Here is a 13,918-nt window from a genome sequence, read left to right as displayed (position 1 = left end):
TTAAATACGCCAAATCGAAAATTACTACTTTCATGTAAATTATTCATACACGGTCGCGAACAATGGTCAAAATTTATTTTAATTCAAAACTTATAACGCTTGTAAGGTATTAAGTGAGTGTTTACTATGTTGTTATTGAATGTGTTAAGGACTATTGAAAGCTTCTAGTAACTGAGACTTCAATCTTCGGACGCTTTACGTTTTATTTAATATCTCTTTACGGAAATTCATACAATATTTCACAAAATGAGAATATTTGTAAAATTATTAAAAGGTTCTGAATGTGAAGTTACTGTAAGTGTTACTTATACTGTTATTTTCAATGTTTAAATAAATATCGTGTTCAATTTATACAAAAACAGGTACAGAACGATTAAAAACCACTAAATTCCACGAAAAAATACTTTTTTATTTATCTATCTATCTATATATACTGCCAAGCGCCATTTAGAGCATTATAGGCAGAGGGACATTATCGAGTCCGTTCCTGGGAAAAACCAGTACTTGGTGTCTATGAGGAGATAATGAGAACGCTCCCCGAGTAGGGAGCGAACCCACGAACTCCCGATCGCTAGGTGGACACCTCAGTCCTCATCCACTACACAACCGCGATCTATTTACTTGACTTGATTGAGTTAGTTCTGGCTACCACAACTTTAAATATCGCTTTTTATGATTTTTGACAGGTCTGTCAATACTATATAAACTGTACGCTGGAGTTTCTTTAGCTATGATTGAGTATACAGTGAAACCTGGCTATTAAGACCACCTGTGGGACTTTTAAAAAGTGGTCTTAATAGCGAGGTGGTCTTAATTCTGAGTTTTCGTAAATTTAATGGACAGATAATACAAAAACGTTAATATTCAATGAATTTTAATATTTTTACATAAAATATAACAGTATTTATTTATGCAGTGTACAAAGATAATACAGTACAGCCAACGCGGCACAATCATAATCCGCGGCTACGCCACAGCCAGATTATTAGTATGCGGCAGCCGAAACGTGTGTTCACGCGGCGTATCGCTGTGGCACTCGGCATCGATCCCATAACGACGCCGAGTCTGTATTAACCTCACGTACTTTAATGAAGTAAATCCGCCACATATGTACGCGGCGGATCGAGTGAAAAGATATCCACCTACATGTACATACATGTATGTGTAGCGTAGAAACCAAGATTTACGCTGGTTTCATAATTATTATTTTCACATTTTAATAAGCCAAATGGCACGTAATGCGCTTAAACAAATTATCGTTGAATTAATTATGCGTTAATGTTTCGTTTGATTATCAAATTATCATTATTAAATTTGTAATCCAAAACGCACTTCCGAATTTTAATGCTAACGCGACCTTTGGCAAATTCTAGCATCAAATAAACAGTGCTAAAATATCCTTTGTTTCATAAAAAGCGCGCAAAAATTATGCAGATATGTAGAACTTCGTTTGGAAAGTGTGGGTGTATTTTGTGTTGTATAAATACATGAACATCATGTCAGCGTAAATCGTGTGTTCAGTGGAAAAAAAAACGCCCCGATTAGACGTTATTTCACCATCTCTTTAAATAGTAACAAATGCCAAAATGTTTTTGATACTTAAGGAAATATGGAGAATGTTTATGTATCGTAAATATTTACCAGCATTTGCTTTAAAACTGGAATATACGGGATTTTCGGGTAATTAGTAGCAATATTAACTGTATAATATGAACAAAATAAAACGTGTTTATATACACATATTCAAACAATAGTTATTATAAGCTGATAATTAACAAAACAACAAATACGTCTTCACCGTCTTGATTATTGATGTGGCTTCAAACTGCTAATTTTCTCCGCTTAATTATAATAGCAAAATCAACATGCAATTAATTTATAAATCCACCATATGCTGGAGCCTTGACCACTTGTATGTGCGAAAACATAATCACGTGACCTTGTTTATGTGTGAAATACATACACTACGGGCGGGAAACAAACTTAATTGGCCAGACACATTAACTATGCTTACATGTATATGCTAATACAATCCGCGCACAATAAATTTTTTATGATTTTAATTATTATTATAATTGTGTTTTTTCAAAATTTGTTAACTACATGTAACTAATAATTAAATAAATATTTTTTAAATCATGATGCGCATCGACTCGGCATCATGTCGCGGATCGCGGCATGCCTCGGCGGACAGATACGAAGCTTCGCGGCGAAATGCGACTTGCCGCCGCATACTGACGCGGCTTCAACGACTGACGCGGCATCGACTCGTTTCGCCTTGCCGCCGCTGATCGCGAAATAAGTTTGTTCAGCGTTGGCTGTACTGTATGTCCGGCTTTTCAAAGGTACAGCCAAGAAGTGAAAATATATGTACATGTATGTACATGTACTTTTCGTCATGACACTATCCTTAAGGATTACTTAAAGAATTCAGCTGTTCTTGTTAGAATAGCGTGAACCTACAATGGAAAAATAAGACCATTTAGAATGGGTTATACAATTAAATGTTCGGATTGCAGACGACATTTCACATCGGACATGTTTTTTCAAACATAGTTTAAACAGGAGTTTCTCATAACGGGCATCGCTGTATTTAATCTATAAAGTGTTTACCAAACAATTACCAATTTACCTATCAAATACTCGATTATAATAGCTAATTGTCAATCAAGAATCAAGGGTTCAAAAGAATAACTAGTCCCGAACATCTTACACCTGCGTTGCAAATCGATGCTAAAAACAGTTGTCGTGAATTGTGATTAATTGGGTCACAATGGCTTCGTACACAAACCTGATGGAACCACAAGTTGGCACAACACCGAATCAAGTAAGGTGTGAAAATTACTGGTTGTTTGGCGGGTGTCAAGTTAGAGCAATTTCGTTCATTGGTACTGATTAAAGTGGTCGTAATAGCGGGTTGGTCGGATTCGTGAGTGGAACGACCATTGAAATATAGAAGGAAAAATATCGAGACTGAAAAATGGTGGTCGTCTGAAAAATGGTGGTAGTCTGAAAAATGGTGGTCATCTTAGCGAGTTGGTTGTAATACCAAAGTTGTAAAGAGAGTTTTTACTGTATTTATGAAAACACCCTTTCCATCTTTTATTAGTGGCTAAGTAAATATTTTTAACGATCAGCAATTCATGACAAGCTTTTAAACACCTTCAATTAGCAAAAGTGAACTTTTAAGCACGCGTGAAATCTCTGTTTATATCAAACAAACCGTGATTAATGGCAAGTAACAAAAACCTAAAGACACAATATAACATAATATTAAAATAGATGCTACAAAACCCCAACATAATTATTTTATATATATATTTTGTGAAGCACATTTGTGTAAAAATGAGAGAGGTATCGCTGATTTTTTTACAAATCTCTGGTTATGCTCATTTTCTAATAATTAAAGAGCAAAATAATATGTATTGTCGTGAATAAAATTAATTTAACTTTAAATAAAACTTATAAATAACTATTGTTTTTAGCTCACCTGAGCACAACATGCTCATGGTGAGCTTTTGTGATCGCCTTTTGTCCGTCGTGCGTTGTCCGTTGTGCGGCGTCAATGTTTGCCTTGTTAACTCTCTAGAGGCCACATTTATTGTCCAATCTTTATGAAATTTGGTCAGAAGATTGGTCTCAATGATATCTTGGATGAGATTGAAAATGGTTATGTTTGCTTGAAAACCATGGCTGCCAGGGGGCGGGGCATTTTTCCCTATATGTCTTTATTAAAACCTTGTTAACACTCTAGAGGCCACATTTATTTTCCGATCTTCATGAAACTTGCTCAGAAGATTTGTCCCAATGATATCTTGGATGAGTTCAAAAATGGTAACCTTTGATTGAAAAACATGGCTGCCAAGGGGCGGAGCATTTTTCCTTATATGGCTATATATGGCTATAGTAAAATCTTGTTAACACTCTAGAGGCCACATTTATTGTCCAATCTTCATGAAACTTGGTCAGAAGATTTATCCCAATAATATCTTGGACGAGTATGAAAATGATGCAGGTAGGTAGAAAAACATGGCTGCCAGGGGACGGGGCATTTTTCCTTATGTGGCTATAGTAAAACCTTGTTAACACTCTAGAGGCCACATTTATTTTCTGATCTTCTTGAAACTTGGTTAGAAGATTTGTCCCAATGATATCTTAGATGAGCGAAAATGATGCCGGTTGGTTGAAAAACATGGCTGCCAGGGGGCGGGGCATTTTTCCTTATGTGGCTATAGTAAAACCTTGTTAACACTCTAGAGGCCACATTTATTTTCCGATCTTTATGAAACTTGGTCAGAAGATTTGTCCCAATGATATCTTAGATGAGTTTGAAAATTGTTTTGGTTTCTTTAAAAAACATGGCCACCAGGGGGCGGGGCATTTTTCCTTATAAGGCTATATATGGCTTTTGTAAAACCTTGTTAACACTCTAGAGGCCACATTTATTGTCCATTCTTCATGAAATATGGTCAGAAGATTTGTCTTATTGATATCTTGGATGAGTTCGAAAATGGTTACGTTTGCTTGAAAAACATGGCTGCCAAGGGGCGGGGCATTTTTCCTTATATGGCTATAGTAAAATCTTGTTAACCCTCTAGAGGCCACATTTATAGTCTTCATAATCTTCATGAAACTCTGTCAGAATATTTATCCCAATAATATCTTGGACGAGTTCAAAAATGATGCCGGTTGGTTGAAAAACATGGCCACCATGGGGGCGGGGCATTTTTCCTTATATGGCTTTAGTAAAACCTTGTTAACACTCTAGAAGTCACATTTATTTGCCGATCATCATGAAACTTGGTCAGAAGATTTGTCCAATGATATCTTGGATGAGTTCGAAAATGGTTTTGGTTGCTTTAAAAACATGGCTACCAGGGGTGTGGCATTTTTCCTTATATGGCTATAGTAAAACCTTGTTAACACTCGATCGAGGCCACATTCATTGTCCAATCTTCATGAAATTTTGTCAGAAGATTGGTCTCAATGATATCTTGGATGAGTTTGAAAATAATTATGTTTGCTTGAAAAACATGGCTTCCAAGGGGCGGGGCATTTTTCCTTATATGGGCTTTAATGGCTATAGTAAAATCTTGTTTACACTCTAGAGGCCACATTTACTGTCCGATCTTCATGAAACTTTATCAGAAGATTCATCCTGATAATATCTCGGACGAGTTCAAAAATGATGCTGGTTGGTTGAAAAACATGGCTGCCAGAGGGCGGGGCATTTTTCCATACATGGCTATAGTAAAACCTTGTTAACACTCTAGAGGCAACATTTATTTTCCGATCTTCATGAAACTTAGTCAGAAAATTTGTCCCAATAATATCTAGCTATCTCAGGTGAGCGACTTTGGGCCCTCTTGTTCTAGTTAACATGTTTGTTTAAGTGATGGCTGTGTAGACCAGGGACATGATACAAAATGTACAATTGCTATTATTGCCTAACTATACTGTATAATCTGTATAAAACACATTCTGGTTACAAACAGACCATGACTTTGACTATACAAGTTTATTTTCCAATAATTGATAAGACCAGGTACAGCAATACTTTTTCTGTCTTACTTAAAGGGGCCTTTTCACAGATTTTGGCATGTATTGAAGTTTGTCTTAAATTGCTTTATATTGATAAATTTAAACATTGAACCTAAAAATATCCAGTAAAAAAACAAGAATACAATTTAAAAAATAATAATAATAATAACCCTCAACAGGACTTGAACCACTGACCCCTGGAGTTCTGGTGTAAAATGTCTTCTGCTTAGACCACTCAGCCATCCTTGCTCATGCTATGAGAGGATGTATTTTTTACTATATACATATAAGCAATCCTCTTATTTTCACAAAATATAACGACAACAACAGAACTTTCCAAATTATTAAAGCGTTTCGTGTTGCAATGCTTTATAATTTTCAGGTTTTCAAATCTTCAAAAGATCCATGTAATGGATATTTTAGAGCATGGTAAATGTTCAGTATTACTATTTGCTCAAAATATCATAACTAAAACAAAAATTTGCAAATCTGAAACAACTTTTTTTAATTTTGTCAGTTTACCAAAACGTGAAAAGGCCCCTTTAAAACAAAACTCTTAAATTTTAAATTTTTATTTTATCGGTAATTTTATCAAACGACACTGCCACACTGGTGTATAAAATATCATAATGCTTTTTCAGGAGAAAAATGTGTGGTTAATAGTATCATAAAACAAGACAAATGACTGTTATACACACAATAAAAACTGCTATCTTCTGACTTCATATATCATCAGCGTCGTTGTGGATTAATCCATACATTATTTTCATTGATTGATTAAAGAGAACACGAAACTCAACATAACTTTATTTTTATCGTGATAATTGCTAAAAAGGGAACATGCCACTTATCTCTTCATTTTCTTGACTTAATGATAGCACATTTTCAAAAGAAGCAAAATGTAAAAATATTTCTTTTTTACGGTTTACCGGTTATTAATATAAAGAAAATAAGCAGACTGGACTAAGATTGGAATGGCTTATTTAAAGAATAGAAATTCAGGATTTATGTCAATGGACTATATAAGCCTCCTCATTAATTTCTATGATTTTTAGCAGTATTAATTTTGTAAACACAGTATTGTTTTGTTACAGGTGGCTTCATCGGCAACAGTGCTGGATGTTAAACAGCAACTTCAGAGTCAAGTGTCCATACCTGTTGATCAACAGAAACTTATATCACAGGGAAAGGCCCTGGCTGGTAGTTGCTAATGCAATCTAATAAAAAAATAATCGATATCATAATATTGAACTTGTTCTTACAACGGAAATAAATTCATCAGTTAATGACTGCCATGCAGACATGCACAATTTTAATCCTGTATAAGTAATCAGATTAAATATGAACCTACTGATAAAAGAGATCTATTCTGATAGAATCTAATCAACTGCACAATTCTTTAATGAAACCTTCCTTCAGTTTGGTATCGATATATCATTCAACTTGTCATAGGACATATTCAACTTAATATATATTATGTGCTGGTTAATTCATGTAGAATCTTTCAAGATTCAACACAATACATTGTCCTTTAAACTCATGTCTCAATATTTCCAGATGATAAACCCCTCAGCTTTTACAAGATAACAAATGGCAGCAAGTTGTTCCTGATGTTAAAGAAGCCTGATGGCACAGGCATAACACCAGCTACAACCTCTTCCACTCCTTCACGAACACCAATGAAGTCCCCTGATAATACATCTCCTATGTCTGTAGATACACAGGTACATTTTCTGTAAAGAAAATACTTTAATTACTATACATTGTAAGTTTTCAGACACTCTTAAATTTTCAGACTTTCACTCCCTTTTTTAGCCAAAATGATTATTTTTCATGACTCTTTTTCGGACGTACAGGCTTTCTCCATAATTAATGACTCCAATTTTTCAGACAGTATATTTTACAGCGCTAGTTTACTAGAATACTGCCCTGTTTGCGCTTATCTTGGACCTATCGATCATATGACTTAATTTCACACTCATACTTTTTGAATATTTTTTGTATCTTAATTTTCGGACACGAAAAAACAACAACATATTTTTAAGTGTCCAAAAAATAAGAGTAATTACAGTACAATTTTATGGTCTGTAGGGATATCTGTATCAGTCATTATGGTTGTAAAATATTTGTTTGCTAATTTAATTTTTTTAAAGTCAACAAAGTCTGTATTTTATTAGCCGGATTTTTTTCGAAAAAATCTTGGCTTATAGATTGATGTTGTCGGGCGGGCGGGGGGGCGGGGGGGGGCGGGCGGGGGGGCGGGCGGCGTGCTCGAAAATGTTAAAGTTCTTATTTCATGGTATAACTTTGGTATGCTTGGACCTAGAGTCTTCAAACTTGACATGAAGGTTGGCCAGGATTAACAGATGACCACTGGTCATTTCAAGGTCATTCATTTGAAGGTCAAGGTCACTGTGACCTTCAATATAAAAAATGTTAAAGTTGTTATAACTTTGGTATGCTTGGACCTAGAGTCTTGAAACTTGACATGAAGGTTGGCCATAACTAGTTAGTAACCACTGGTCATTTCAAGGTCATTCATTTGAAGGTCAAGGTCACTGTGACCTTGAATGTAAAAATGTTAAAGTTCTTATTTCATGGTATAACTTTGGTATGCTTGGACCTAGAGTCTTCAAACTTGACATGAAGGTTGGCCAGGATTAACAGATGACCACTGGTCATTTCAAGGTCATTCATTTGAAGGTGAAGGTCACTGTGACCTTCAATATAAAAATGTTAAAGTTGTTATAACTTTGGTATGCTTGGACCTAGAGTCTTGAAACTTGACATGAAGGTTGGCCAGAACTAGTAAGTAACCACTGGACAGTTCAAGGTCATTCATTTGAAGGTCAAGGTCACTGTGACCTTGAATGTAAAAATGTTAAAGTTGTTAAAACTTTGGTATGCTTGGACCTAGAGTCTTGAAACTTGACATGAAGGTTGGCCAGAACTAGTAAGTAACCACTGGACATTTCAAGGTCATTCATTTGAAGGTCAAGGTCACTGTGACCTTGAATGTAAAAATGTTAAAGTTCTTATTTCATGTTATAACTTTGGTATGCTTGTACCTAGAGTCTTCAAACTTGAAATAAAGATTGGCCAGTACTAGAAGATGACCACTGGTCATTTCAATGTCATTCATTTGAAGGTCAAGGTCACTGTGACCTTAAATGTTAAAATGTTAAAATTGTTATAACTTTGGTATGCTTGGACATAGAGTCTTCAAACTTGACATGAAGGTTTGCAAGCACACTTAGATGACCACTGGTCATTTCAAGGTCATTCATTCTAAGGTCAAGGTCACTGTGACCTTGAATGTAAAAATGTTAAAGTTCTTATAACTTTGGTAGGTAAAAATGTTAAAGTTCTTATTCCATGTTATAACTTTGGTATGCTTGTACCTAGAGTCTTCAAACTTGACATAAAGGTTGGCCAGTACTAGAAGATCACCACTGCTCATTTCAATGTCATTCATTTGAAGGTCAAGGTCACTACATTTCATTTTGACCTTTGAACAATATTTCAGTAATTTAAGTATTGCATTGACAAAAACACGAAAGGTACTTTCCTGTCATTTAAATAAAAAATCCGGCTTCAATGCGGTCATCTCCGACCGCGGAACTCTTGTTTCAATAAGTGTTTTTGTTTAACCTGTTAGAAACATTTAATGACTTTGTTTTAAGTGTGAACATTGTGAATGTATGAATATAATATTCCATTTGTTAAAATGTTTAAAAGATGTAATGCTTTGTTAATTATGCTAATTATGGCACATTATGTTAAAAAAATATACACAATGTCATATCATCAGTTTTAAGAAAGACATTTCAACAAATCAATGTATAAATATCAAATTTACTTGCTAACCATGCTTGCCTGTGAATTAGTTTGCAAACTGTAAGCCATATATTCTTACTAATAAAAAAGCTAACCTTTTTAGGAGGAACTGTTCACAATAGCAGATGATCCCACAGGCTTTTGGGGAAAGCTGTCTGAATTTCTGAAGCGTCATTTTACAGAACGAGACGCATCCAAAGTACTCAAGGAATTTAAACGGGTATGATGTACTTATTTGCAGATGTCCATACTAAGTAACATGGAACACAAAATTGCATTAGTCTTTTTATTCCACAGAATAATTTATTATGCCCCCCTTCGAAGAAGAGGGGGTATATTGCTTTGCTCATGTCGGTCGGTCTGTCGGTAGGTCCGTCCACCATGTTGGTAGGTTCGTCCACCAGGTGGTTTCCAGATGATAACTCAAGAACGTTTGGGCCTAGAATCATGAAACTTCATAGGTACATTGATCATGACACGCAGATGGCCCCTAATGATTTTGAGGTTACTATGTCAAAGGTCAAGGTCACAGGGACCCGAAATAGTAAATTGGTTTTTGGATGATAACTTAAGAACGCATACGCTGCCAACAGGGCGAACTCTGAACAATATAACTGAAGCAACTGGTCTGTAATCCTAAATCTATAATTATCAGTCCAATGAAACATCATCATTTGAGTAAAATAAAGTGGATCAGTAAAAATATTATTAGAATATGAGATTTTTTTGTACATTTTGTATATTAAATATTGTGTTAATGTTTAATTTTGTTGATTAATATAAATATAAGCAGGACAGGGGAGGTAAAACACTATTATATCTTTCTTATATACAGGGAAAACAAATGCAATAAGTTTAAATTTCATGTTTAATAAATAGAGGATATTTGTCCGTGTCAGTGTGAGATCATTTGTTATTTTTTTCATTGTCCCTTGACATATTGCTTTTATATTTTGCATACTTGTTTACCAACATCACCCCAACCTATATTTCCCCCCCCCCAACCTCACCCCCCAATTTTTTTTAAACATCATCTTATTAATTACCACACCCCACATTATACCCCCCTTTCACCCCCCACCCCCCTACCCCCCACCCCCCCCCCAATTTTTTTTTTAACATCTAATAAAATACCACACCCCACATTATACCCCCCTCTCACTCCCCCCCTACCCCCCCCCATTTTTTTAAATTCATCTTTCAATTTTTTTTAAACATCTTATTAATTACCACACCCCACATTAAACCCCCCTTGCCCCCCCCCCCAAAAAAAATATATATTTTTTTTAACATCTTATAAATTACCACACCCAACATTATACCCCCCTCTCACCCCCACCCCCCACCCACCCCCCCATTTTTTTTTTCAAACATCTTAGAAATTACCACACCCCACATTATACCCCCCTCTCAATATCATCTATCAATAAATATTGTGGATTTTTTTGTTATGTAAGTAGATTAATATAAGTGCTCCAGCTAGGTTTAAATGGAAAGGCACAGTGCATGGCCATCCAAGATTCCAATTGATCCCCTTGGAGACCAACATGCCCCTTTTTGTTGTTTAGCACAGCGCATGGCCACCCAAGATTCCAATTTACCTCCTTTGAGACCACCATGCCCCTTTTTGTTGTTTAATAACATGCAGCTAATTTTTATGCCCCCCTTCGAAGAAGAGGGGGTATATTGCTTTGCACATGTCAGTTGGTCGGTTTGTCGGTCGGTCGGTCCGTCCACCAGGTGGTTTCCAGATGATAACTCAAGAACGCTTGGGGCTAGGATCATGAAACTTAATAGGTACATTGATCATGACTTGCAGATGACCCCTATTGATTTTGAGGTCACTAGGTCAAAGGTCAAGGTCACAGTGACCCGAAATAGTAAAATGGTTTCCGGATGATAACTCAAGAACGCATACGCCTAGGATCATGAAACTTCATGGGTAGATGGATCATGACTTGCAGATGACCCCTAATGATTTTGAGGTCACTAGGTCAAAGGTCAAGGTCACAGTGACCCGAAATAGTAAAATGGTTTCCGGATGATAACTCAAGAACGCATACGCCTAGGATCATGAAACTTAATGGGTAGATTGATCATGACTCGCAGATGACCCCTATCGATTTTGAGGTCACTAGGTCAAAGGTCAAGGTCACGGTGACCCGAAATAGTAAATGGTTTCCGGATGATAACTCAAGAACACATACGCCTAGGACCATGAAACTTCATAGGTAGATTGATCATGACTCGCAGATGACCCCTATTGATTTTGAGGTCACAAGGTCAAAGTCAAGGTCACGGTGACCCGAAATAGTAAAATGATTTTCGGATGATAACTCAAGAACGCTTTTGCCTAGGATCATGACACTTCATAGGTACATTGATGGTGACTCGCAGATGACCCCTATTGATTTTCAGGTCACTAGGTCAAAGGTAAAGGTCACAGTGACAAAAATCGTATTCACACAATGGCTGCCACTACAACGGACAGCCCATATGGGGGGCATGCATGTTTTACAAACAGCCCTTGTATTTTTTATTTTCAATAAATTAACTCAGTTTTCACAGTGAAACAAGTTTTATTAATTATATTTACAATCTTTTGAAAGAAATATATATTAAATATAACATTTTATATAATGAAATACGCCAAAGCAATAAAATTACCACATGCTCTAAATTGCCCTTTTTTAAAAATATTATCCTGCACTTTTCAAACCCTGTCTGGAGTACTGATTACTCATAGTGAATAAATAAAGAGAAATATTATTTAGATAAATACAATATCTCATAATAATGTATAAAGATTTAAGTTATTTCATGTTTCTACCTGACATAAATGTGCAGACATCAATATATTTATGAGGTTGAACTTGATGATTTTTTTCGTTTCAGAACTATGACCATGGCATAAACAGTTTAAGTCTAGATGATATAGAACGGTTAGCTACCAGACAGTTACATCCCCATCATGCAAACCACCAGGACACAAGGACATGAAGTTTTAAGAATGCTTTTTCTGTTAAAAACATATTTTGAAATGGGTGCAGACATTTTAATATTTATGCCCCCCTTCGAAGAAGAGGGGGTATATTGTTTTGCTCATGTCGGTATGTTGGTCGGTCCGTCCGCCAGATTTCCGGATGATAACTCAAGAATGCTTAGGCCTAGGATCATGAAACTTCATAGGTATTTTGATCATGACTGGCAGATGACCCCTATTGATTTTCAGATCATTAGGTCAAGGTCACAGTGACTCGAAACAGTAAAATGGTTTCCGGATGATAACTCAAGAATGCTTACACCTAGAATCATATAACTTCATATGAACATTGATCATGACTGGCAGATGACCCCTATTGATTTTCAGGTCACTAGGTCAAAGTCACAGTGACTCGAAACAGTAAAATGGTTTCAGGATGATAACTCATGAATGCTTACGCCTAGGATCATGAAACTTCATAGAACATTGATCATGACTGGCAGATGACCCCTAATGATTTTCAGGTCACTAGGTCAAAGGTCAAGGTCACAGTGACTCGAAACAGTAAAATAGTTTCCGGATGATAACTCAAGAATGCTTACGCCTAGGATCATGAAACTTAATAGGTACACTGATCATGACTGGCAGATGACCCGTATCAATTTTCAGGTCACTAGGTCAAAGGTCAAGGTCACAGTGCCTCGAAACAGTAAAATGGTTTCCGGATAATAACTCTAGAATATTTAGGCCTAGGATCACAAAACTTCATAGGTACATTGATCATGACTGGCAGATGACCACTATTGATTTTCAGGTCACTAGGTCAAAGGTCAAGGTCACAGTGACAAAAAACGTATTCACACAATGGATTCCACTACAACTGACAGCCCATATGGGGGCCATGCATGTTTTACAAACAGCCCTTGTTATTACTTGACAAGTGCACAAATTACTTGCTCATATGAAAGTCCACTTACACAGATAAAAATTCTACCAGATTTTCTGGAGATTGATTATTTATTTCCCTCAATTTTTACATCATTTCCACCATCAAACAATATAAACAAATAACTTCACAGGGACCACTCTTTAGATAGTTGAACAATTAGGTCAGGTATGGGATTTGTTTAGACCTGCATGATGAATTTCCCTCTGAAGGTTGATTAACAAAGAACGGAGCCTTGTAAGCAGTGAGGCAGTTCCTGAATTTTAAATATGTTTAACAAAATATGGGTTTTTAGCAGCTAATTGTGGCGTTGAATACAAATAGTACAAATTTTGTTAGTGTACATAGACTATATTTATTTGACCATGTAACCTAGTTTTTGACACTGTGTGACCCAGTTTCGAACTCTTCCAAGATTTTTTTTGGACAAATGTTCTGACAACGTTTCAGAGAGATTAGGCTATAAATTTTCCTTCTTGAGCGTTCAGAAGCTTTTCTTTAAATTAACTTGTGTCCCAGTTAGGCAAACTACACAGTTGCAAACTCAGCAATGATATAATTGGGACAAATCTTCTGAACAAGTTTCATTAAGATTTGGTAGTAATGTGGCC

The 13,918-nt window shown here is 36.0% G+C and overlaps 1 protein-coding gene across 1 annotated transcript; it reads left to right on the top strand.

Moving 5' to 3' along the window:
- Nucleotides 1-131: 131 nt before the first annotated feature.
- Nucleotides 132-13,359, top strand: LOC127865045 (ubiquitin-like protein 4A). The gene is made up of 6 exons (XM_052404929.1): nucleotides 132-294; nucleotides 6,636-6,741; nucleotides 7,099-7,265; nucleotides 9,482-9,598; nucleotides 12,274-12,756; nucleotides 12,894-13,359. The coding sequence occupies exons 1-5, from the start codon at nucleotides 247-249 to the stop codon at nucleotides 12,376-12,378; spliced, it is 543 nt and encodes a 180-aa protein (XP_052260889.1). The 5' UTR covers nucleotides 132-246; the 3' UTR covers nucleotides 12,379-12,756; nucleotides 12,894-13,359.
- Nucleotides 13,360-13,918: the final 559 nt, after the last annotated feature.

The sequence above is a fragment of the Dreissena polymorpha genome, chromosome 1 (assembly GCF_020536995.1).
Source record: "Dreissena polymorpha isolate Duluth1 chromosome 1, UMN_Dpol_1.0, whole genome shotgun sequence".
NCBI classification, from domain to species: domain Eukaryota; kingdom Metazoa; phylum Mollusca; class Bivalvia; order Myida; family Dreissenidae; genus Dreissena; species Dreissena polymorpha.
This window is presented reverse-complemented; position numbering and strand designations above follow the sequence as displayed.

Coding starts and splice junctions, on each gene's coding strand:
- LOC127865045 (XM_052404929.1), top strand. CDS start 247: ATGAGAATATTTGTAAAATTATTAAAAGGTTCTGAATGTGAAGTTACT. Junction 295..6,635: donor GTTCTGAATGTGAAGTTACT/GTAAGTGTTACT, acceptor GTTTTGTTACAG/GTGGCTTCATCGGCAACAGT. Junction 7,266..9,481: donor CTATGTCTGTAGATACACAG/GTACATTTTCTG, acceptor TAACCTTTTTAG/GAGGAACTGTTCACAATAGC.